Source organism: Carassius auratus, chromosome 46 (assembly GCF_003368295.1).
Source record: "Carassius auratus strain Wakin chromosome 46, ASM336829v1, whole genome shotgun sequence".
Lineage (NCBI taxonomy): Eukaryota > Metazoa > Chordata > Actinopteri > Cypriniformes > Cyprinidae > Carassius > Carassius auratus.
Window position 1 is genome coordinate 10,496,017 of NC_039288.1, and position 26,442 is coordinate 10,522,458.

Consider the following 26,442-nt stretch of genomic DNA (forward strand, 5'->3'; position numbering starts at 1 on the left):
TTAATCATTTAAACTCATCTTTATTAGTTCCCAAAACACATTGCCAATAATTTTAGTTTACAATAACACTGGTTAAAACAATACGACTGTATTTGTGCACACAAATTTCGCTCTCACAAAACTTTGCTAACAGGAAACCTTACTTTATTTTTTCAAAATCCTCTCCTTGATATGACATACAGTGCTTTAGGAATCTTTCTTGAAACAAAGTATTGGTAGCGTCAAAAACACGTTCCAGGATTTGTACAAACACGAATGAAGTTTTAAAGGAAAGCACAGCAAGATATGAAGTGATCTGGTTCAAATCAAAATCTTCACATCAAACTCCATATTAGGTCACAACCTACATCTCACAAGATGATCCAAACAAAAATAGTCCTGGTCACTAATGACCTTTTCTAGGTAATTAATTCAATGTCAGTGTCAATGACATTTCCACATGTAAACAAACCGATACACCACAGAGGATTCTCAAACAAAATCTATCATTTAAAACACGACAGTTACTTAAATGAAATAAATAATAGTTTTGCAACAAACATGACTTGCCCTTGACATAAAATTCAGTTTGAACTGCTGTCATTAGCGGCATAAATTTGCTGCAACCCACATGATCCCTTTAAAAAGGTCTCGATTTAGCAAATTAGCCACAAAACAAACATACCGGTATTTAAAAAAAGCAGTGCATTGAAGTCAGCAGAGCATGTTTATCAATTGTGCTATTGGCTATTTCTTTTCCATGTAAGGCTTTGGTTTGTATGCAGAGGTTTATCTTTGACTGACATACAATGTATAATGGGAGAGGTACAGTGCATGATTTAACCATGAGCCGACAGTGCGGATGGATTGTAGACATCTTATTTCATATTTCATACCAGTGAATACACATTTAGCCTTTTTTTATTTGCGCTTGTACACCCATATAACAAACTTAATCTGAATAAGCAAGCTTTTAGAACTCAGCTCGCTTTATATGTCAAATACAGATTAGTAGTGCGTTGACAAAGGACTGTGCTGATATTTCAAACAAACACACAAAAAAAAACTCTTGCAGCATTTTCAGTGACGGAAGATCAGCTGGAATGAGCATTGAGGAAAAAAAAACATGTCTTTCCAAACAGCTTCATTACAAATTACATTAGATTCAAAATTAGCTTTCGTTTAGTGTATAAAAACTAAATTAAAAACATTTTGATATCAAAAGAACTAGGTTGAACGTTAAAGTAACAGTTCACCCCAAAATAAAAATTTGCTGCAAATGTATTTACCTTCAAGATATTCAAGATGTAGATAAGCTTGTTTCTTCATCAGAACAGATTTGGAAAAATGTAGCATTACATCACCAGCTCACCAATGGATCCTCTTCAGTGAACGGGTGCCGCCGGAATGAGAGCCAAACAGCTGATAAAAGCATCCCAATAATCCACAACTAAATCCACATGACTCCAGTCCATCAGATAACACCGTGTGAGGTGAGAAAAAAAAAAAAAAAAACATGTTTGTAAGAAACAAATCCTTTTTGTAAGCAACACATCCTTTCTGATGGCACCCATTCACTGCAGAGGATCCATTGGTGAGCAAGTGATGAAGAAAAGGAACAACAACTCATCTACATATTGGATGGCCTGAGGGTGAATAAATTTTCAGCAAACTTTCATTTTTGGGTTAACTACTATTCCTTTAATGTCTTTTTTATTAGAAGAAATACTAAATAAATCAAACGAGACAGATTTGAGCTTATTTAGGCTAAGGAAAAACAAAAACCACCATTTGTGGTATCACTCTTTGGAATAAATAATGTTAATCTAAGACCAATACTGGCATAGTGAGGCTATCCTTTTGAGAAAACTAGAAAAAAAAAAGGCATCTTTCAAAGGCAATCGTATTCTGAGATACACACTTTTGTTGCTCGGTTGGCACAATACACTTTAAAATATGGTTTGTTTATTGTTTCTATAAATAGTGTAGCAAAGTTCTTAAAGGAAGTTGCTGGCTCATGAACCCACCGACCTCCCAATTCTCTTCAAAAGTGCTGTTCAGAGAAGCTTACTAGGATCTGGCCTGTTTCTGCAGCCATATAGGATTTTGGGAAAACACTGGAAGAAACAGTAAGCTGAGAGTCGATCAAGCTTCCCCTGTTCGCAGCTAAGGCCTCTGGGAAATTTTGTTGCATCTTGGGAGTAGCATTCCACAGTAAGGAACCGAGGTAAGACTGAAGCTGCCAATACAGCCGTTCAAGAAGATTATCAGGTCTCAAAATACTTATAGATGGCCGTCACGTAGGTCATGACGCTCTGCCAGTCGGGTCTTTCTGTGTGCACCATTTCACCAATGTCCTGTCAGACAGAGAGATTGAGTCAGATGGGGAACTGGTCAGAAAAAATTATGTCTGTGTGGCACAACTATCTAGCCAAAGCTTGTTAAGCAAAGAGCAAACAACATACTTTATGAAAGCTTTCAATTAATACCAGGTGATGAATTAAATCCTGCTGCCTCTTTTCAAGACAGGGAACATACTCTCTCCACTGAAACGGCTAAATAATGTGATATTACTACTATTACTACACTGTCTATTTAAACAATACAAACTTAATTGGATCACTCTTTGTATGTATTGCCCTTTTTACCACATGACATGTTAAAACTCAATAAAGATTTTGCAACAAGACCAAAACAACAAAGGCTTATCTATGATTTTATGATTTTATCAAGATGATATTTATATAGAATGAATGGTAATGAAATGACAGGGTGGAAGTGAAAAAAAAAGCATTCATTTTAATAACATAGCTTTAATCAAACAGGCTATGACAATAAAACACTTGAATGATCATAAATTAGAAGGAGCATTGAAGAAGTCGCAGTTGAATATTTAATTTTACTCGATATGAGATGTTATGTGAGGGAAGTGAAGTCATTGTTGGTTGCATTATTGTTTTACACCTTCAGATAGTATTTCTTAACAGGGCAGAGAGATCTTCTAATGCTGAAATTCAAAACAAACGAAGATTTATTCAACAGATCTCAAAGAGATTGTACATCATTCTGAGATCGTATATATTTCAACAGAATTTCATTAAGAAAGATAAAAAGGCTTGGATAAAAAAGGCCTCCTCTAAAAGGAAAGTCATTAAAGTGCATTTAAAAATATGCTCAGCAAAGCTGCATTTATTTGATTAAAACAGTAAATATTATTACAATTTAAATATATCGGTTTTCTGTTTGAATAGATAAAAAAAAAACTTCCTGTCGTGGCAAAGCTACATTTTCAGCAGTCATCACTTCAGTCTTCAGTGTCACATGATCCTTCAAAAATCATTTTAATATGCTGTTTTACTGCTAAAAAGCATTTCTTATTATTATCAATGTTGAAAACAGTCGTGTTCCTTCATATTTTTGTGGAACTGTGATCAATTCTTTCCAGGATTCTTTGATGAGCTAAAAGCTCTACCGAACTGCATTTATTTTAAATCGACACCTTTTGTAATATTATAAATGTCTTTACTGTCACCTTTGATTATTTTAATCCACCCTTGCTTGAATGAAAGTATTATTTTTGAATTAGGTTCTGAGGCACTGTAATATAATGTATATATTAATTAGCTTTGACGTTTATATTAAACCCACCAGTGTGGATTTAATTCCCACACTTTCTGCTGCCTGGAAAGCCAAAGTGAAATTCCGCCTCTGCAAAACACAAGCAAGAAGAACGGATGTCAAGATATGAAATTATATGCAAGTCTTCTCTAAAATATATATTTTTTGTGCTAACTGATATTCAAGAAGGGAACATTTAGGTTGAAATCAGGTAAACTGGACCGAAATGTTCAGCCAAATTCAAAAGCTGTCCAATTGACCTGAACTCACCCTGTTGTGTCTTATGTGTGTTAGCGTACATACCTTGTCCTGGCTGTTGAGCTCGTGGTAAGGGATATGTGCCGGCAGATAGGTGTGAAGAATGGCACAGAAAGCCAGCCCATCATTCCAGCTGCTGCTGAAGTTGGTGATGTCAATGTTCTGCGTGTTTGCGGAGAGGGGAGTAAAAAGATCAATAATTACAATTTCAGTAGATGAACTGATGGGATTGGGTGGGTGATTCAGGGGACTGATGAAGCAGTGAATCTTTCGGTGTCCCTGTGACATTATGGGTGTAGTTAAGAGCCACAGCTGTAAATCTTGACAGAAATAATGTATTTTTTTTCCCCAATGTTTACACAAACGTTGGACACATTGCTTTTCATACAATTAAGCATGCCTATCTTATTTGGAGACACTTACAGCTAGGGTGACCATATGCGCTGTTCATACGGGACAAGTCCCAGCCAGGATTTTAATATTGCCTAAAACATCCGGGTTTTGGCTATTTGCACTGTGCAGGTTGATCGTTGTGTAACATTCATGAGAGCTATAAAGAGCAGAGGAGAGGGCTCCTTATGCTTTCGAATCGCTTTCATGTGTTTGTTCGTTCGTTTTACTTGAAGCATTGTGGCGCACTTTGTTTTTTTTGGGGATTTGTGCGCAGCGACGATTCAAGGCAAACTGAACGAACAAACACGTGCGCATATTTGCATCGCTTTGACCGTTCCCTCTAGATCTCACCTTCTCACACGCAGCCCCACGATTGGTCGATTATGTACAATACCTGCGTGTTATTGGTCAAACTTTTCTGGATGTTTTAGGCATTATTAAAATCCTTGCTGGAACGTGTCCCGTATGAACGGCGCATATGGTCACCCTACTTACAGCGCATGTTGACAAAAAACCTTATCTTTCTACATGCGTTACATTACACTCAAACATTACATTGTTTGTTTAGTAAATATTTTGCCTATTTAGTGCTTTCAACCACAGATAAGGTCATTTTACTGAACATGAACACAAAATACAATTTAACAAAATTCTGTTCGTAAACGGCCTGAATATGTGAAAATAAATCTCATATCCTATGTAAAATTACATACATAAAATGCACTATTTCTGGGTCAGAAATGGTTTGTAAGTAACAATCGTTTCAAAAATAACATGTTTACAACACCTAGACCTAGATGGATGAGATGTTTTCTAGATACACTGGTGCACACCAACTATTTTCTCACGCACTGCCACAAAATGGAACCAGATTGAACTTTAATGCTGTTCTGAGAATAGTGTTCACCTACTTCTTCATATTCACTCACTGACAGTCTCACCTTGCGCTGAAGTGTTTGTTCAACAGCCTTGCTTATCTGTATCAACATACTTCACACATGCTTCAATCCATACACGGAAGTAGCCACCCGACTCGTTGGGGCCATTTATGGTGTTGTTGTGACCAGGAAAGAGGCTCTGCATTCATTAATGCCCTCCTCAGATCTACAGTTCTCACGTGTTGCATATGTACATAGACTACTATTCATAATTTTGTGGCTGGTAAGACTTTTTTAAAAGAACCTAATATGTTTATTCAGCAAGGGTATTAAGACTTCACATTGTTTAAAAAAATATATATATTTCAAATAAATGCTGTTCTTTTGAACTTTCTGCTAAAGAATCCTGGAAAAAAGTATCATGGCTTCCTCAAACGGCTTCCTACTAAGACGTTTTTTACAGTGATAATAATAAGAGATGTTTATAACGGAGAATGATTTCTGAAGGATCATGTGACACTTAAGACTGGAGTAATGAAGCTGAAAATTCAGCTTTTAAATCGCAGAAATCAATTGCATTTTAAAATATAATCAATTAGAAAACAATAAGAATAATATATCCCAGTATTACTGTTTTCACTGTGTTTTTGATCAAATAAATGCAGCCTTCATGAATATAAGAGACTTCTTTACCGTTCCCAAATTTCTGAGAGGTAATATTGGTGCAATTATGATAAAGCAGCTAGCAAGTGTAATTAAAAAGCATCATAATGGTTTTTTTTCTATTATATGTGTTTTTTGTTCTCAAGATTTGCTTTGTCTGTTAAATCTGGAATCCAGAATGAAATACGTAGGCTGTATTGTGACAATTTACTGGAACTGATATTTGTTCACCCATTCCTCTGATCTACATTCGAGTTTCCAAAAGAAACAAAATCACTCTCTTTCAGATTACGCTATCACCCGCATCCTCTAGCAAAAAGAGGAACAGCCTTTATCAGATGTGGCAGGCCGGTGTAAATGTGCAAAGGGATGGAGTAAATTGGCAGAGCTTTGTGGCAACCCACGGAGAGTGGAGTGGAAGGAAGTGATGAGTTCATCAGAGTGGGCCACAACAGCAGGAGATGGAGAGGCAGGAACAGACCCGGGTCTGGAGAAAACCAAAGTGGTATCACTGATAATGATGCCCTGTTTTTCGTCAAGAGATCTGTGCTAGCACACTGACCACTGACTATGGTAGTGCTTTTCATAGTAAGTGTCCTCAAAAAAGTATTAGGATACTATGATCTGCACCTCTAGTTATTTCCTTAAACACCTGTTTGAACTTGAGAGGAACTGATTTAATAAATACAGTAGGACCGGGAACATGTAGTAAGGAAGTTAAAAAGGTCAATTTTGTTTTCAATTCAACTGTAAATTCCTTAAATTGAATTAACTGTTATTTCATTCTTCACTAGCAAGTTACATCCACAACCCGATCCTCCCTTACAATTCAGTGTACAAACTTCAGCCATGTTGTTTCAAGCTAAACGAACGTCAGCACAACAGAACCGTGTGAAGAGAGTGGGTTACGACGACATCCAGACATCCTCCCTGTGTCCTCTCTCGTTTGTGTGCCAGTGTTCAAAGCAAGCAGCTAATGAAAAGAGGTCTTGTGTGCAAAAAAACAGGAAGGCCCGGGGGAGAGAGCATTAGGATAATCACATTGAAAATGGAGAAACAGAGGCAGCTTGCTGCAAAAAGTGCACTCCAAGTGAAGCCAGGCCGCTTGTAATGAACACATTAGAGTTTCAGTGAAAAATGGCTTTTATCCACTGGTGGACATTTCCATCAATCACATGCACACTTACTGAGAGACAGACAAAGATGAAGAGAGCAAGAAGGCGACAGAAAAATGCTGGGTTATGGGATAGTGGTGTCAAAAAGACAAAAGAACTCCCAAAACTGAAAGATGGAAAAAAAAATTATTTGCCTGGATGTGATCAAACTGACAAAAACTCAAAACTGCACATTTCAGAATCTGTGGAATTAAAAGGAAAACACGGCTATAAATCACAAATCTGTGCCCACGAGGGTTCAATGCTCTGATTGGCTGAGAGGTTTTCTGTTTGTGACATGGGGCACAAAGCAGGAGAAATGTAGCACACTTCCTGACTTGAGGGAAACCATGGTAACATCATGGTCCGAAACCCTCTCTGAATGGTAAACATTTAAGATGTTTGATGGCAGAAGAGTCATTGCAATTGAAGGTAAATCTGTACGTTGTGCATGGCCATGTTCCATTTAAAAAGCAAACACACTCAAACAAGAATGCCTGAATGCTGACAACTGAAATTTCCCAAGTGAATTTACAAATTGTAAGCTATTCTCAAATAATGAATTAAGCTTCTAACAAAGTAAGAAAAACAAACAAAGTTGAAACCACATTGAAAACCTGTCAGTCTTATGATCAGCAAAGGCTGTAAATATACTGTAAAGACATTAATATTATGAAATATTGTTTTCATTTGTAATATTTTAATATAATTGTATTTACATCTATGCATTTAAATTTATTCCTGTGATGGCAAAGCTGAATTTTCAGCAACATTACTCCAGTGTTCAGTATCACATGATCCTTTAGAAATCATTCTCGAACTATTTTCTGCTAAAAAAAAAACATTTCTGATAATTATCAATGTTGCAAACAGAAACAGTTTCTATTTCTCATGATTGTTTGATGAATAAAATTATTACTTGTGTGTGCATGCGAGTTGTATTTAAAATTTTTTTTTAAAGTTTTAATTTCTTTTAATACCTCAGGCCAATATATATTATTAATCGGGGTCAATATATAAATTCATGTTATGGCCACTAATCAATATGATGGACATTATTATAAATGCAGATGTTTATTTTATAATAACCATTTAAACGAATAAAAAAAAGGGTTTGGCTGATACCAATGTGGCAATCAATATATATTGTGCATGAAAATATATATATATATATATATATATATATATAGACACACACACACACATGCATATATATATAAAACCTGTACCTGATAACCCTCAGTCTTCTTCTGGCACCACCTGAGCAGAGCATTCCTCTTGGATCCTGCATATTCCCTGGCTAACGCAGACAGAGGGTCCTTCCGTTCCTCTCTAAAGAGACATCAATCACTTTAACAACACAGTTCCTTTGTATTGGATTCAACTTTAATAGCAAAAACCATCCTTCATTTTTGAGCGGAAATTCTATCGAGATGCACTGACCTGATGGATGCACCAACTTTAAGATCTTTCCGACACTGCCACTATAACAATTTATAGATTGATTCTGTATTGTAAAAACAGACCATCTTCCCTACACAGAAATGTCAACCAACTGCACTGAAGAGTATCATTATTTTAAAAATTGCAGTAATTTCGCTGGGGTATATTTTTAGAAATAGCTAAAAAAAAAAAATTTTATGGGTCAAAATTATGAATTTTTCTTTTATGACAAAAATCATTAGGATATTAAGTAAAGATCATGTTCCATCAAGATATTTTGTACATTTCCTACCGTAAATATTAAAATATTAATACTACATTTTTGATTAGTAATATGCATTGCTAATAACTTAATTTGATCAACTTTAAAGGTGATTTTCTCAGTATTTTTTTATAATAATAATAATGATAATAATTATATGTTGTTTATAATTTATTTCTTTTTTTTTTATTATATTATATTATATTACATAAATAACAATAAACAAAACAAAACAAAAAATCGACTTTCAATCAGCCAGCACTTGAGTAAAACTAGCTTCTACCAGAACTTGGTTCTAGCTGGATTTTTCCAGCAAGGAAGTTAATACTACAACCAGAAGGAAATGCTTTGATAATAAAGGAAAGTACAGAATGATTTGTCTTCCTACAATGGTCTATTCAAATGCCACAGTGGACCTACGGTCAGGTTTCAGGACAGGCAAATGAGTGACATCCATTATCAAAACACTGAACTGTCAACACCGCAGCGAGCAGACAGAGACAGAGAAGAGTGTGAAACAGAGACATCTGGCCCACCTGACAGCAAGAAAGAGTCTTCTAGAAAGTCAACAAAAGAAGAGCCAGAGCAGAGATTAACATAAAAGAGATGGAGGCAAATAGAAAAACAAGAAAGGTCCGCCGCTTACCGTAAACGTCCTCGTGTGGTGGGCGTGACAGAGGCAGTCGGGGAGGAGCAGTTGGACGATAATGACAGCTGGGGAGAAGACGAGCCCAGCGCGCGGACTGAAGATGCCGTGGATGCATCGGTTACCGACAAATCTCTCTTTAACTCTTCGCTGCTTCTGCGAGAAACTGACAAGTAGAAGATGCATGGACAGTTAGATAAGGATTACAAAATCAGTGTGCCGTTAAAGGAATAGTTCACCCAAAAAGGAAAATTTGTTGAAAATGTATCGACCCACAGGCCATCCAAGATGTAAATGAGTTCGCTTCTTCAACAGATTTGGAGAATATTGCATTAAACATCACTATAATCCACAAGGTCACGTTTACACTAGTGCATTTTCATTTTAAAACGGCGTTATAGAGTCAAAACGAACTGCGTTTACACTGCCGTTTCAGAAATGATCTCAGTCTACACTACATAACTGAAAATGCATGTCAAGTGACCATTCATGCACACTGGGCATGCACGTAAAAAAGTCGGTTGCTAGTCACTGGCATGTTTAACAATGAGCTTGGTGGAGAGGAAAAGCAAGAATGTATTTTGTGTGGACAGATGATGAGGTGGAATTGTTACTCAAAGTAACTAATCATTACAAGGTGGCCATGACACCCGAAAACGTTGATTAGGAGCCATGCCAAAACAAATACGGTGACATACTTGACAAAAGATACGTTTACACAATCGTCAAGGATGCGCAGAGATCACGTTGGCAGCCACGTCATCGTTTTCGCAAAATCACTGTTTTGGTCCCTTTACATTAAAACGCAGCCCCGGAGTGTTCAAACTAAAAAGGGGCCAGCAGCGTTTTCAAAAGCCTCCGTTTTCGAACGTGGAAAACACCAGAGTAGTGTAAATGATAGGCGTAACTGCTGCAAAAGTTATGCGTTTTCAAACGAAAAGCACTAATGTATATGGGGGCCTGAATCAGGAAAGAAATATGCACAGATCAAGCTGTTTACAAGCAAAAACGGTCCAAAACAGTTCTAAACAAATATGTTGATGGATTGTGCTGTGCACAACTAGAGATGGACCTTTTCGCTAAAGGAAGCATTATGATGATTTATGAACTGGTAAATTTGCCAAAAACTGACAATTAAAAGTTAAAGCACCTTGATGAACTTGTTTCTTGTTTGCAGCTTTTCGCTCCGAAAGACATGATCATGATGAACTGATCGAGTTGTGGGGATTATTCGTATATTATTGTAATGTTTTTATCAGCAGTTTGGACTCTCATTCTGACAGCACCCATTCACTGCAGAGGATCCACTGGTGAGCAAGTGATGTAATACTACCGTATTTTCTGCACTATAAGGTGCACTTAAAAGCCTTTAATTTTCTCAAAAAAACGACAGTGCGCCTTATAACCCGGAGCTTTTATATATGGATCAAGGCGCTCTGTCAAAATGTTGACATTTCCTTTAGCACAGCTCTATCTAGTGGATGCATAACGCAAACCCAGTCAAACGTTTGACTGCAGTATCTTCTATTCCATGCGCCTTATAATCCGGTGCGCCCTATATATGAAAACAGTTCTAAAATAGGTCATTCACTGAAGGTGCGCCTTATAATCCGGAGCGCCTTATAGTGCGGAAAATAAGGTTAATTTTTTAACGCAAATTTTCATTTTTGGGTGAATTGTTCGTTTAATGTCACAACACACAATGGGCAAGTTGAATAACTGTACAGTCGAGTACATACATACCTGATATGGACTTAGTTGAATCTATGTTGGTCCCCCTCTGGAGGCTGCAGCTGGGGCGTGTTACAGGTGAGGTCCGGAGGAGGTGGTCTGCTATTGAATTATATAAAAACACACATATAAATCATGACAAAGAACAACAGGCTTTATGTGGCATGACTAAGCTTTTGCTCTTCTAAAATAAATATCCTGCTTCCTTCTCAAGGCCTGGCACACAATCTCAGTGGTCATTAACTGCAAATGTTAAGCCTGAGGGAAACGCTACAGCACGATTACACATGACCTTTAACTCTGAGTTCGCCTCTGGATAACTAGATCAAACCAGTGTGAGGGAAGACCAAAAGATCAAGGAGCTAGATTTCAATTGTGACTAACGTCAGCGCACCTGGTATGCTCAGGTCTGTGTAGCTCGGCCTCTTGTCCAGCGCTGACGACAGAGGTTTGACTGAGCTTATGGTGTGCCTCTGTAAAATACAGAAAGAAAAAAAAACATGCATAAAGGCAAAACAGGGCTGGGCAATATAGCCACAATAAATAATAAATATTGGTTACATTTATATATTTTTTTCTTTATTATTTGCTCTGAAGTGGCTGACCAGGGTGATTTTGAAGGAACCCTAATTTCCACAAAACAATTTTTGCCAAGCAGATTTAAAATAACAATAAAAATATAGGGAGGTTTTTCAAAAAATTATAACAAAAAATAAATAATTTATAATAAATAATTTAGTGGTTTACATTTTTTTTAAAGTGCTATTATAGTATTTATTAATATTTGCATCGCCTTTAATGTTTAAATTTTCATTTTTATTTTTGTAATTATATTTTTCAATAATTTCATCATTTAATGATTTTTATATACATTTTAAAATGCATAATGGTTTTTATATATTTTATTAAGCTTTATTAAACTTATGTTATCAAATATAGGTTTTCACTTAATATTTATATTTTGCTTTATTTCCGCTTTCTTTCAATTAATAAAACCATAAATGATATAGTTTTAGTTCAAAATAATAATTGATAATATGGACCAATTTAACAATACAAAGTTCGAGACATGTAAATTCATGGAACATATTGTAATTTAATAATAAAACCTGAAAAAATACCCGACAAGGACTCTTGAGACTAGCCTTATTACAGTCTTTATGCATTAAAATGTGATGTTGCGTCATTGTATATTCCCAGCAAAATCATTTAGAATACATCATAATATACAATATATAACTCAACCCTAGCTCACAGCGCAGCTTTAATAAATTCAATGAAGTTATGTTAGAGCTCAGGTGGTTAACACAGTTAGTTGTGAATTGCTGATGTTTTTAAATCACTGTTGTTTTTCATTGCCTAACCAGATAAACAGTACTGTCCAGGCCAAGAAAAATGGTCAGTTATTACCATTTCTAGAAAAATTGAAGGCTTTTTCTTGTGCCCCAATAACACAATTTCACAAATACATGCTTAAGCAAGTACATATTGACTTTCTACTAAAAAACAGGGCTTTATGAAACACATCTGACAATATCAATGCATGTAATATCTTGCTGTGATACTTTGGGAGTGATGTTAAAACAATATTTCTACCAATATAACAATATTTCACTGTCGCCATGATGCTAGGTTGATTGCAAGGCATTATTTTACTGGCCCAAGTTAAAAGTCCACAACAAGAATCTATGATTTCCTGGTCCTCTGATTTAGATCCCATCCTTCAGTGCCAGTCAATGGGATTTTTCCATGTTTTATTTCAAATTGGATATTCAAATGTAAACCTCCTTCTCAACAATTAGCATGATTTCATGTCCATAGCACACAATGTTCTGAACAAGCACCGATAATAAACTTAAATTCACCAGAAATACACTACAAGATTTCGGTGCCTTGCATGTGTTTTGTACTCAAAGTACGTCAAACTGCCTAATTTTTTTCTTTCCTTACAAAACATCCTGTTTTGGCACATTTTGAGGAAAAAGAACAACGAAGCAAAGGACATCCGTGGAGGACGAGTGTGAGAGCAAGAAGGAAAGCACAGCAGGTCTGGAGATCTCGTCTGACAGACAGGGGTGTTAGGTCAGAAAAATCCCCATAGAGAAGAATGCAGACATCTGCTAGAGTGATCAGAGAGACCCATCTATCCCACTGCAAATTCAGTTTACTTTTAAGATTAGGTTTTTTTTTCAATGGCTTTAAATATACTGCCCAAAAAAATAAATAAAAGGGAACACTTGTGGGTTACATTGTGTTGATAAGTGTTCCCATTATTTTTTGAGCAGTATATATATAAGACAAATAGACTTCCATTCAAAGGTTTGGGGTCATTAAGATTTATTAATTTATTTGTTAAAGAAATTAATACTTCTATTCAGCAAGGATGCATTAAAATGATCAAGTGTGTCATTAAAGACATTTCAAATAATAAACATATATTTCAAAAAAAACATTTTAACATTCTATTCTTCAAAGCATCCTAAAAAAAAACATATCACAGTTTCGACAAAAATTAAGCAGCACAGCGGTTTACAACATTGATAATAATAAGAAATGTTAGTTTGACAGCAAATCAGCATATTAGAATGATTTCTGACTGATCATGTGACACTGAAGACTGGAGTAATGATGCTGAAAATAATGAATGACCTAATACATTAATTACATTTTAAAATATATTCAAATTTAAAATGGTTATTTCAAATCGTAACAATGTTTCACAATAAGTGTTTTGCTGAGAGACCTCTTTTCAAAAATGATTGGAATATCTTACTGACCCAAACTTTTGAACAGAAGTGTAACTATTTTAAGTATTTTGTAGGGCTGTCAATCGATTAAAATATGTAATAAAATCAGTGCCGTTAAAATTAACTTGCGTTAAGGCATTCATTTTGACAGCCCTAGTATTTAGTTTTTACTATTTTGTTTTTGCAATGACTTCAAACTTCAAATTTATTTGTCATGAATACTCTTATTTTATAAAATAAAAATACTTAAAAAGTTCAAGAAAAATTATTAATACATAATCATTATTAACAGATATTAAACAGTTGGGGATAGAATAGGCCAAAACTATATTGTGCATTTATCATATGACTATTTCCATCCTTTCATTAATTCTAATGGTTCATACCTGCATAGGAGAGACAGCAGCGGCTGGAGGGGTTTTGACGGGACTGGGACTGAGAGGCGTTCTGGAAATAGCGGCAGCAGCAGCAGCAACAACATCAGCAGCAGCGGCAGGACTAGCTGGAACAGGACCTGTACATAGAGAAACAGATGTGATTTATAAAAAGAAATGGAAGAGGTTTTTATATATTTGTATGCCAACCTATCAAATGGCTAATTTGTCATTTAATGAATCTCATCATATATTTAACCACTTGTAATATTTTAACAACCTACAACCTTAAGGCAACACATGTAGATCCATAAACACTAGGCCACAACACCCTAAACGTGAGGCATCATCATAAATCTGCATGAATTTATGAACCTTGTGAGGCGCTGTCGAAGCTCTTGATGAGTGTTTTGACTGTGGGTGAAGGTTCAGAGGAAGTGGAGGACCGTCTGCTCAGGCCCATCCCCTGCCTCAGTGCGGCCAAGTCTCTTTCCACGGCATTCATATAATTATACACTCGGCCACGCTCCTCTTCCTGGCTGTAAGACACACACTGATGCACTAATCATACGCAAATATTTGCACAAAAATAAATCACACAACCTGTCTACATCCCTGTTGTCACAACACACTGCATTGTACATTTTCATGACACCTTTTCTTACTTCTTGCTCTTTAGTTCATCCAGCTCTTTGTTCATCTTCTCATTTTTATCCTGAGCTTCATGTAAGCGGCGACGCAGGTCTCCGATCTCCTCCTGAGCTTCTGTCTTGATTTCGTTGGCGATTACGACCGCTGTTTGCAGATCAACTTGGAACTGACGCCACTCGGCTGATTCCTCCTGTGAGTGACAGGTGTCAATTCAGTTCTTTTGGAAAATTAACGAATGAATAAATTCTATAACAAATGGAACACTGTGATATACACAGTACAAAGGAAGCAAATAAAAAGCGAAAATTTACCCGCAATTTTCTGTGAAGAACTTTAATCTCTTTCTCCATGTCATATTTCTGATCATGTAATTTTTTGATAGAATCTGAGATGGAAAAAGGACAGAAATAAATACAGATATATAATGAAAGCTAAATATCATTCATTTGTTCCTGCAAGTTAATTTATTTATATTTTCTTTCTTTTTTTTAAAAAAAATAGACTAATTTATTTGTATTGATGTTAAGGTAATATTGCATGGACAATTATCATAAAGTATGTTGAAACTGAAACTGAAAACTAAAGAAAATCAGGTCATGACAATATCTGTATAGTCTACTCCGATAGCTCATTGCTGCCTCTATGTGGACAGAAGCCTGAATAACCACAAGATAATGAAAACAAAACATATTTGGTCAACACCAGAAAAGTGTGTGTGGATTAATTATAAATACTTTTTAATGACCATCTTGTCATATGACTTACTCTCCAGGTCAGAAATTATGAGGTTGTCATGGAGCTTGACAGCACGATGCTGCTCGACTTCATCCTCTAGCTCAAAGATGGTCTCCTTCATGTCAGCGATCTCGGTGTCCTTCTCCTCTAGCTCAGAGCACTGCTGCTCCAGGAGCTGCTTCTGCTCCACTAACTGTGCCTGGACATCATCACGAAATGCTCGGAACTCACCCTCAAGCTTCAGCAAACACAGACATTTCACATTAGCAGGGATACATGTTGGAAAATATACAGTACACTGCTACTACTAGCTGGAGGATCAATAACTGTGCTTTAAAGGGATACTCCACCCCAAAATGAAAATATTCCAAAACCAAAAAACCTTAATTTGTCGTCGGAACACAATTTAAGATATTTTGGATGAAAACCGGGAGGCTTGTGACTGTCAAGTAAATTGCTCTGTCAAGGTCCAGATAGGTATGAAAAACATCGTCAGCGTAGTTCGTCTGCCATCAGTGGTTCAACTGTAATGTTATGAATCAAGGAGAATACTTTTTGTATGCGAAGAAAACAAAAATAACAGCTTTAGGGGCCGTTCACATATCGCGCCTAAAAACGCGTGGAAAACGCTAGGCGCGCCGCTTTTTCCTTCTTTCCAAAGCGTCTTTGCCGAAGCGCCTGGAAAAAACAGGCACGTCCACACCGCGTGCTCGTCGCGACCGCGTCGCTTCCATTATGAGCGCACATGCCACGCGGCTACATTGGAAATAACGAACTTGCATGCGCAAAAGACGCTATATGTGAACGGCCCCTTATTCAACAATTTGTCTCCGTGTCACTCCACATTACCATAGCGCCATTTTGGAGAACATCCGCCGATTGCAATCGGTGTCCGCTCTTCTGTGTCAGCCACGCTGCACGGATGCGCTGTTTTCATTCAAATCAAAGTGTAAATACACATAAAAAACGTATCCTTGTGTCGCGGCGGACATGGAATACTGTACGTAGTTTACCTTTCAGCGGATGTTCTCCAAAATGGCGCTAAGGTGATGTGGAGAGGCAGAGAAGACGATATGTTGAATAAAGTCGTTATTTTTTTTTTCTTTGCATACAAAAAATATTCTAAGCGCTTCATAAAATTCAGATTGAATCACTGATGGCAGATGTACTATTCTGATAATGTCGTTCATAATTTTTTGGACTTTGACAGAAAAATGTACCTGGCAGTCAATGGGACAGTCACAAGCCTCCCGGTTTTCATCCAAAATACCTTAAAATGTGTTACGAAGATGAATAAAGCTTGTACAGGTTTGAAACGACATGGGGGTAAGTGATTATGACAAAATTTTCATTTTGGGGTGGAGTAACCCTTTAAGGCAGCGGTTCTCAATTCCAGTCCTCGTGCCCCAGTAGGTAATATGTAGTACCTATTCAGACAGTATGCGTCTCAGACGCAGCTTAAGACAACTTAAAATAATCAAAGGTATGAGTTATCCAAGTGTATCATTTTCACCTTGCAAATTGCGTCCTGGAGCTGGGCAGCTTCACTGCGTGTGTACCCCAATTCCTCTTGTAACTGAGCTGCTTTGGCCTCTGCACGCTCTTTGTCTAATCTCTCGCTGTCCAGCAGGTAGCGTATGTCTGTTTTATCCCCTGCGTTGTGAATGGAGAGGAGCTGGGCAACTCTCTGCCGCTCTTGCTCAAGTTGGATCCTGCAGCGATTCAGCTCCACCTGCCCCCCTTCGGACACTACCCTCAGCGCTTCCAGCTCCGCATTGGCAACTGCCTGCTCCCTCCGCTCCATTTCCACAGCTCTCTCCGCCACATGGACACGCTCCTTCAATGCTCCCATCAGGCCTTGGGCTTCTGCATTCTCCTGTTCTGCCATCTTGAGAGCACTGCTTAGTTGTTGCTGAACACCCAGCAGCTGCTCCCGCTCAAAATGTGAGCCATCGTTCAGCTCAGCGTAGCGCCTTTCCAGCTCCACATATCGGACGCTTTTGGCATCTTCATCCTTGGCGTAGGCCACTCGATGCTCATCCAGCAGGCCACGGAAGTAATCCAGCTGTCTTCCGTATAGTTCCAGACGCTCCCCTTGTTGACAGAGGGAGTCAACCAGAATGGCACGCTCCTCACCCAGGCGTTCATTCTCTGTGGTCAGCTCTTGTATGATCTGCTGCAGGTCAGCAAGCTCCTGCAGAGTGGCCTGGAGTTCTTCTGCCGTGCTGTGCTGGTTCTCCTCCATTTGATGGATGCGCTCAGTCAGGCAGGCCATGGAAACTTCACTAGTGTTCCCACTGCTGCCCCTGCGGGAACGTTCCCGGCTCGGTGGCCCTCCTTCTGATTCAGAAGACGATCCACAACCTGAAGGCACATCCAGAGCATCATCGCTGGAGGTGATCGGCTGGTAGGCCTCACTGCACTCACTGTCCAATGCATCAGGAGGGCCTAAACGTCTTGTTTCTGACAGCAGGTCCTCTATAGAGCCTTGGGCAGAGCCTTCTGCAGAAGATGGACACATACCACCACCCCTGTGTTCACAGTGACCTCCACTGTAGCCAGCAGCTACAGGCTCAGGACTGAGGGACAGGCAGCACAGACCTTTGACAGGGCTGTCTAGACGATGCTCCAGAGAAAAGCCGAGAGCATTTAGACGATCCTTCAGCATCCGGTTTTCACTCTTCAGCATATTTAGCTCATCAAGGATGCCCTGGTTCTGGTCTTGAAGGAGGAGGAGAGTGGACTCTACATCTGTGGCACTGATCACAGAAGAAACCTCTTTCTCCTGAGGCTGCTTGTTGTCTTGAGATACTTGTTCTGGATTAGGGGCCTCAAGTTCTTCCAGACCAAGCTGAGCCTTCATACCTTTAAGTTCAGAGCGGAGATGGAGGATCTCCAGGTCTTTGGTCTTGGCTAAGCCAAGCAGGTCCTTCACTTGACACTCCAGCACTGCTTTATGGCTTATCTGGTTGTCTGAGCGAGATTTGCTTGTCCGAGAATCTGTCTCTGCTAGGGTACCACATCGTGATCTTTTTGGAAGCATGGCATCTGTGGGTGCAACAGCCTTTTTGGCAACACTAGCTCTGGTACGTTCTCGCAAGTTCTCTCGGGTCGTGCCTGGATCCTTGACTGTGGATGACATGGCACGCTTTCCTGAAAGACCTACAGGAGAAACAAATGGTTAGAAGTAGAAATACTTCCATAACCACCAAACTTTTATGGATATTGCATTAGCTGTGTTTTGGGTATCAAAGTATTTGTGCAACACAAACAAAACACTTCTTTAGAACTAGGGCAATGCTTTGCACTACCTGAACTGGTCTTCGACTTGGTGTCAGTGCTGTTGGTGTTCTGAGAGGAGCTCCCTCTCTTGTTTCTAGCAGAAGTGTTACTGTTGCTAACAGATACAGCTCCACTGCTCACCGCTGGGAGATCATCATTACTCTTTGCCTGGTTAGCATGCAAAACATTAAGTTAATGATCTGCTGCAGACAAATCACAATGCAACATTCTTCTAGCACTTGGTTCAACATTTTTATAAGGTTTAAATACAAATGTTTTAACTTCCTCCATACTGAACAGTTACCTTAGGCAGTGGAGCTGAACTCTGAGTTTTGTTAGTCATCTTGCCACCTGTGCCCATAATGCTGCTTCCCTCTGGTCTGCCTGGGGCTTTAGAGCCTCCTGAGGTTCTGGAGGAGGCGGCCGTGGGCTTGGTCGCCTTTTTCATGCTTGGCTCCAGGTTCTTGATACATTTACAGCATAATCTAAATGAAGGAAAATGACCAATGAGAAATTTGGATACATTTTACGGATTATTTCACATAAATGTATCCAAAGGCATCTCATCTCTAACACATATTGTTTTTCTTCAAACCTTTCAATCCTGTAGAGCCTTTCATTGAAATATCTCATTAACTAACCCCAGCACAGGTAACTTCACTCGGGGAACACAAAGTTTACGAATCAATGTTTTTATTCTTGGAAACAGTTGGAATGTAACATCATGGTCCCTGAGGACTCTATTTATGCAGCTTCACACACACTGTAAACTCAGACAGTTATTGGCCAGTCTTTGAATGCGTGCAAATGCAAGACTGTGTGATTGGAACAGGGTCAGAAGAGGATGGAACTGCCATCCTTATCACATCATCATGGGAGGAGGCCAGGCCCATTGGAGGAACTGACCAACTGCATCTAGCCTTAAAAGGCTTTGAAAGTCCAGAGCAGCAGGGCTAGGCTTGAAGATAGAAAAAACACAGCAGCTATATGTAGTACAAATTCGTGTGAACTTCACTCCAATTTTGAGGTCAAATGAGGTAAAATGTAATCAGATATAGTTAAAAAAAAAATATATATATATATATATATATATATATATATATATTATTATTTTGTAAAAAGAGTCTTAAATTCATTTAAATCTTATGTCTATATATTTTATATGTAAAACTTTTTTTTTTTTTTTAAATGCTATAGGCTAGCCCATCTGTAAGGGTTATGTAGCTACAAAAATCAGAATGTAAGAACAAAAGAAGTCTAGAAGATAGATCTGTGCAAGTATAAGTGCACTCACATGTTGATGTATAAAGAACCAGACAATTCACTGCAATGCTCATGTAGCTAGTGAACCTTATCTTTCTTAGGGCTGCATGATCATGTCAAAAATCATCATTGTCGATTATTCCCTTGAAACCGTAATCGTAACTATTAATTAAGATTATCACAGTTTACATTGAATGATGTTTATACCATTGTTTAATACAACTACACGCCATATTTTGATATGAAAATAAACCAGCTGAAAACACTAACTGAAAAACCTTTAGTCTCAGATTGGTTTCTACTTTAAATTATATATAAATTATGTATTATAATGTGATACTAAAACTAAAATTTAATAATGTGAAAAACTCTTAAGATAACATGTAGAAAGAAAGAAAAAAACGCATCTGAAGCACACAGAATAACTTAAGTGGACTTCGTGATTACAATTAAGGATGCCACAAAAAAAACGGCAATTAATCGTTAGTTTAGAAAATCAATTAATTGTGCAGCCCTATGTGGCCTCTCTTTGCAAACTGAAACTGCGGCGATGTGGATGCTTTGATGGCAAACAGATGAGATAGACAGCAGCCTAAACACCCCTATTTTTCCCCACAACCCTTTTTAGTTGAGATGTTTGAACAGTAGTCAAAACAAAAAGTACCACACCCAACTAAACCAAAACTTACCGTCTTACCGAAAGAAGATAGGCACATTAAACCAAACCTGAAGATATGAAAATGTAGCCATATTTAAATTTAATGAATTATGTGCAGCAAATAAACTGAAATAAATTATATTAAGAATTAAAATAAGTCCCGAAAATGATTCTATTGTAGCTTTCATAACAGAAATTCCTGTATGAGCGCTTCTTAAAGGAATTATTCACCTAAAAAGAAACATTGTCATTATTTATACAAACTCATGTTATTCGAAATCTGTACGTCTTTCTTTCTTCTGTGGAACATTGAATACAACATTTTGAAAATTGTCTAATTGTTGTTTTTTGGCCATACAATGAAAGTTGAAGGGTACCGAAACGGTTTGGTTACCAGAATTATTTTAAATTTCTTCTGTTATGTTCCACTTAGAAAAGAAAGTCACATGAATTTGGAATGACATGAGGGTTAACAAATTATGACAGTTTTTGGATGCACTATTCCTTTAACAAGCATTAGCAATGAAATTGAACATTATGGTCATTTTCTTCAAGTGCCTCTCGCTAACTGTAAAAATCATAAATGTATGTGGACAAACCCTGAGGGAAAAGAAAGATACTCTTCGGTAAAATTCATAAGCGGAGCGGAGTTAACTGCCCAGGTTAACTTCCCACTTTAGAGGTCATTGCAGGCAACTTTCTTTTTATCAAACCCAAAATGTTCTTGATTTCAGTGCTCGATATGCAAACAGCTACTGGACATTCGCACAAATCGGAGCGTGCTGAACCTCAGCGCCACAACACTTCAACACAGACATATCCATCAACACGCTCCTAAAAACACACAGCCTCAAACATGAGGGACCACGCAAGCAAATTCATATTAGTTAACAGGACAAACTCAATGACTGCCATTGGAATCCAAGCTTAGAGTGCAATCTCTGAATCAAGTCTTTAAAATGAAACAATATTGAATATTTCCGGTTACAACATCCTGACATGTATCAAACACACTCTACGACTCCAAAGTGAAAAAAAAAAAAAAAAAAAAAAAAAAAAAGGTTTTCATTCCAGGTACATAAAGAAGAATTAGAGCACCTGTTCAGATCTTCAACACAGATGTCCGAACAAAATCAGATATAGGCAGAAAGAACAAATTAAAACTAAATTTCTAAATGTTTCGAAATTCTGAAAATGTAAACATTCAAAAACTTTCTTAAGGCCCATTCACACCAAGAACAATACTTATAATGACAACTATTAAGGCTGGTTAAAAAATATATTGATTTTAATCGATTCTCATTTTTATGAAACTGTGCAATGAAACTAAACTATATTGACTCATAATTCCTAAGAAAAGATTAGTTCAGCCTGTCAGATAATGAACGGAACATTGTAGCACGACTCGTATCCAATAAATTGCAGTAAGCTTTGTTATTTGTTAATTTTTATATGAAACAAAGTCTCAGGATTATTTCAAATTCTGTCAATTTCATTACAATACTCAAATATTAAATGCCATATAGGCGCTGTTTGATGTGGAGTGACAAATCGCTGTGAACTGATCATCTCTGCTCTAATAGCAGTTACAGCATGAAATAAACATGAATGAACATCGGAAGGTGTGTTATATATTATATTATATATAAAAAGAGAGAGCACAGCTTACCAAAATTGGTATCCTGTCTCATGTCTATCAGTGTTTCAAATGTCCTACCTGATATATATCCAAAATAATTGATATTGAATTGAAAGCCTGTGAAGAATAATCAAATTGAATTGTGAAAATCGTCAAACCCACCCCTAATAACTATAACTTAAATGTTTTCAGTATCACTCTAAACCTATGAGAATAAGGAAGCCAAAACTACAACTATAACGTTAAGAACACAGAGGAACAATATCATTGGAATCACTTTCAGAAAGTTTTTAAGCTGATGAATGATAAAAACGTTGGCAGCTGTTGATCCTGTGGACTCAACAACTCGTTAGGTGAGAGCTCTATGAACTCAGCTGAGTGTGTCAGAAAAGGGAGACACAAAATGTGGAGTGGGTCCCCAGAACCAGAACTGAAAACCACTAAATACACATGGGAGCATTTGAAAGTGGGATAGTCTAGGGATCCACTGATAGACACAGGTTTTAAATGTTCCCTTGTGTGTCGGTTTAAGCGCTCAGTGAAGAGATGATCATTATAGACAATCATAGACATATCTGTTAGCTGCGTCCACACAATGGCCAATCAGAGGTGTATAAGAATCTGCTCAAGCAGGAAATTCTGCTGGTATTGTCACTTTTTTTACATTTCAACATTGTCTGTTACCGAAGTCAGTACTTTTGACAACCCTATTCTGAGACATAAGAACCATGACGCTACTAATAAGAGCATCATTTAATGTAGTGTAGTCTGCACAAGAGGGATACAACTGGGTCAGTGTCCACAGAATGTCCCACTAGGCACACAGGCAGTCATTTCCACCCAAATCTGCTAAAGAAACAATACTAATTTCTAATGAAGTTCTCATAGGACAAAAACAGCGCAAATATCAGCAAAACATTACAGCATTTTATATTAAATGAGCCATTATAACCTATTCTATGACTTTATAAATGACATTTTGAAGTCAATTAAACATTAAACAGGTTTCACAACCCACAGGAAATTCAATGAGAAGAAAAAAAACAGGGCGTTACCTGATTTTATCCATTGGGAATTGACTAGATTGTGAAAGGAGGCTTTACATCCTAGAATGGAGCTAGGAGGTTGGAGGGATGTTATAATTATAAATTATAGAATAATAAAGACAAGTGATTTTGCAACCAAAAACTATTTGTGCGGCTGAAATATTGAGAGACAGCATTTTGAAAGTTAAACTTGACACGCTGAATCTCAGCACTTAAAATGCATGACTAACCATTCCCTGCTGTACTGAAGTTCTGAAACTGAAAGCAATAAAAATGACAGATGAACCTTTTACAGACCAAGAAAAATACTCCTCAGTCGCTGTTCCCCTAAACTGAAGAAAATTTCATACACTAATCCAAGCAGTCCAATTCATCAACAAAGTATTTTTTGGCAGAAATGCTCAATAAAAGAAGCTACGCCATATGTAACTATTACAATAAAATTTCCAGCTACTATATTTAAAATGATTCCTACTGCAATCAATATTTAATGACCAGCTAAGAGGGTTTGCCATTACCCACATACTCTAGCCTGAAGCACTCCCCAAAATGCTTTGGATGTCTGTCTGGAGGTGCTGGGTTGACTGGAATGTGCTGCTGCCTGCTAGAATCAGTTCAAACCAACTCATCAGATGCCGTCATGAGAAAAAGATATAACGTTAGACGCCATAGATTCAGCAGAGCCCATTCCGACCAAAAAGTAAATTCTCTTGCCATTAATGACATTCTGAAGATGGACAGTGGATATATATTTTTTAAAATAGCTACTATGGAAAACCAAAGTGAACTGTATTCTTGGAATTTTTTATATGTATCTTAACGTCGTAATAATTTACATAACACATAAAAGTTATTCTGACTCATGATGGCAAACGCAACATTATTTCAATCGAGACATTAACTTTTCAGTTATATAGTTGCAGTTTGTTTTGACATCAAACGAAGATTGGCGACACTATAAACTGTTATAATACTAGTATATATGATTTTTAATTTAGAAAAAAAAGGTTTAAAAGCTCCCGGTGGGCCTGGATTGTTATTTACAGAACTGACCACAGTCGAACTGGGACTCAATTCAGAAGAAGAAACTACATCGATCGATGATAGGATGAAAACTTAAATGACACTTTACCTTTCTCTCCTCGGAGAACTTCCTAGGATGTACCCGAATGAACTCTGACTAACGTCATCTTAAAAAGAAAAGACAAATAAACGCTTTATTGTTGAAAAATCTCTGCTTTCCAACTCTCCGGCAGCGGAGCGTTGCTTGTGATTCCCACTCCTCCTACCAACGCGATGTAAAGCGGGAAACAATACGCGGTCACGCCTTATTTCAGTAAATTGCAATATTTTTCAAAATAAAAGTCTTGGACAAAAACGGCAAAATATTTGTATTGAATACACTGGTATTGATAAATACAAAATTGAAAGGTTGCGGAACGAGAGGAAAGACCTTTGTTTAAAGAAACTTTAAACTTAAAAAAAATTATTGCTTTTTTGTCTACTGTATGTAGAAGTAGCTTAATAGTTACAAAAATCTGGCCCACTAAAACAAAGGTTGCAGGACATTCCCAAATTTAGATTACCCAGATCAAATGACTAGTATAGCAGTCTTCAAGAAGTTTGTCTACTCTGTCATTTTAAATGAAAAGCTTGGTTACAGTTAATTAAAAGGCGGATAATATATTTCATAAAGACTCTTCCCAAATGTGTGGTAGTAATTTAGAAACAACAAACTACACATTCAGACAAGCTCTATCAGTCCTGTATCAGTTTATAATTAAAAAAAAGAATAGTTAGAAGAAGAAGAAAAACAATCTTTGAATAAAAAGATATGTGAATTAGCTCAAAACTATCTTTCAAAAGCACGTCTTTTGAAAGTAGCTATTTGCTTGACATATGTGCCTTCTTTTCAGAGACTAACTATGCATGTAAAACATAGTCTACTAAAAAATATTGAAAGTAACAATAAAATGTAATCAGTGTAACTCTTAAATTGATATCGTTTATTTGAGAATTAGCAAGGCTAAATATTTATAAGCATTGATGCATGCATAATTTTCCTCAAAACATATCTGCCAAAACACTATATGTGTCAACACAATCAGATGCAAAACCAGTGTCAAATCTCTATAAATGTATTATAAATACAGTAAGCATTCGGGTAAATGAAAGAATAAATGATTTGAGATGTTTTAGCTACATATTTTGTTGTGTCTACAACATGCCTGTGTGACCTTGTTGAAACAGGTAAAATAAGCAAATCGGTGTTCAATGAATGGTACAGAGACAGGACAACAAAATTATAATAAAAAATAATAATATTTTATAGCAAAATAATACTTTTATTAACCATAAAAATATTAAATTGATAAAAAAGTGACAGTATAATAGCGGTATAACCTGCACCTGCTGTTTTACTTCACTGGTCACGGTACTTTACATACATATATTTGCACTACTCATATTTTGCACAGACTGCACACTATTCTAGCTATTACTGTAAATTATCTAAAGTTGTTACTGTACAAAGCACAGTAAACTATTTCTATAAAAATATCATTGCACTAGTTATTTTGCATATAATACATTGTTTAACAATACTTTTGCACACTCATCCAACTGTATTTATTATCACCGTTCTCACGTTGCTGCTGTTCATAATGTATATATAATCCTAAATTGCTCTGTTCATTATGTACATACAATCCCTACATTTGCATTCCTATTTATATTTTGTATATACTTTGCTTAATACTGTATATAGCAACTTCACTGTACATTTTGTATATCATAGCTTCACTTACTTTGCACTTTTATGTATATAAAACACTTTATTATTGCAATTCTGGTTAGATGCTTACTGCATTTCATTAGCTCTACTTGTTCTCTGCATAATGACAATAAAGTTGAATCTAATCTAATCTAATAACCATGAACATGCAAATGTTTCTTCATTATTAAAATGTTTATTTTAAAATATTAGGTGTACTACAAGTATATATATATATATATATATATA

General features: G+C 37.0%; 1 protein-coding gene across 2 annotated transcripts; it reads right to left on the bottom strand.

Annotated features, from left to right (window-relative positions):
• Positions 1-93: 93 nt before the first annotated feature.
• LOC113064138 (cytospin-A-like) lies at positions 94-24,710 on the bottom strand. Of its 2 annotated transcripts, XM_026234728.1 has the most exons (16): positions 24,553-24,710; positions 19,119-19,299; positions 18,844-18,982; positions 17,046-18,694; positions 15,563-15,770; positions 15,109-15,182; positions 14,812-14,987; positions 14,522-14,685; positions 14,159-14,286; positions 11,420-11,498; positions 11,038-11,127; positions 9,295-9,460; positions 8,173-8,275; positions 3,901-4,017; positions 3,628-3,687; positions 94-2,336 (listed from the first exon to the last, which is right to left on the bottom strand). In XM_026234728.1, the coding sequence occupies exons 2-16, from the start codon at positions 19,260-19,262 to the stop codon at positions 2,247-2,249; spliced, it is 3,387 nt and encodes a 1,128-aa protein (XP_026090513.1). In that variant the 5' UTR covers positions 19,263-19,299; positions 24,553-24,710; the 3' UTR covers positions 94-2,246. The 2 variants fall into 2 exon arrangements, with proteins under 2 accessions (XP_026090513.1, XP_026090514.1); XM_026234729.1 differs by lacking the exons at positions 94-2,336; positions 3,628-3,687; positions 3,901-4,017 and adding an exon at positions 5,752-6,276.
• Positions 24,711-26,442: the final 1,732 nt, after the last annotated feature.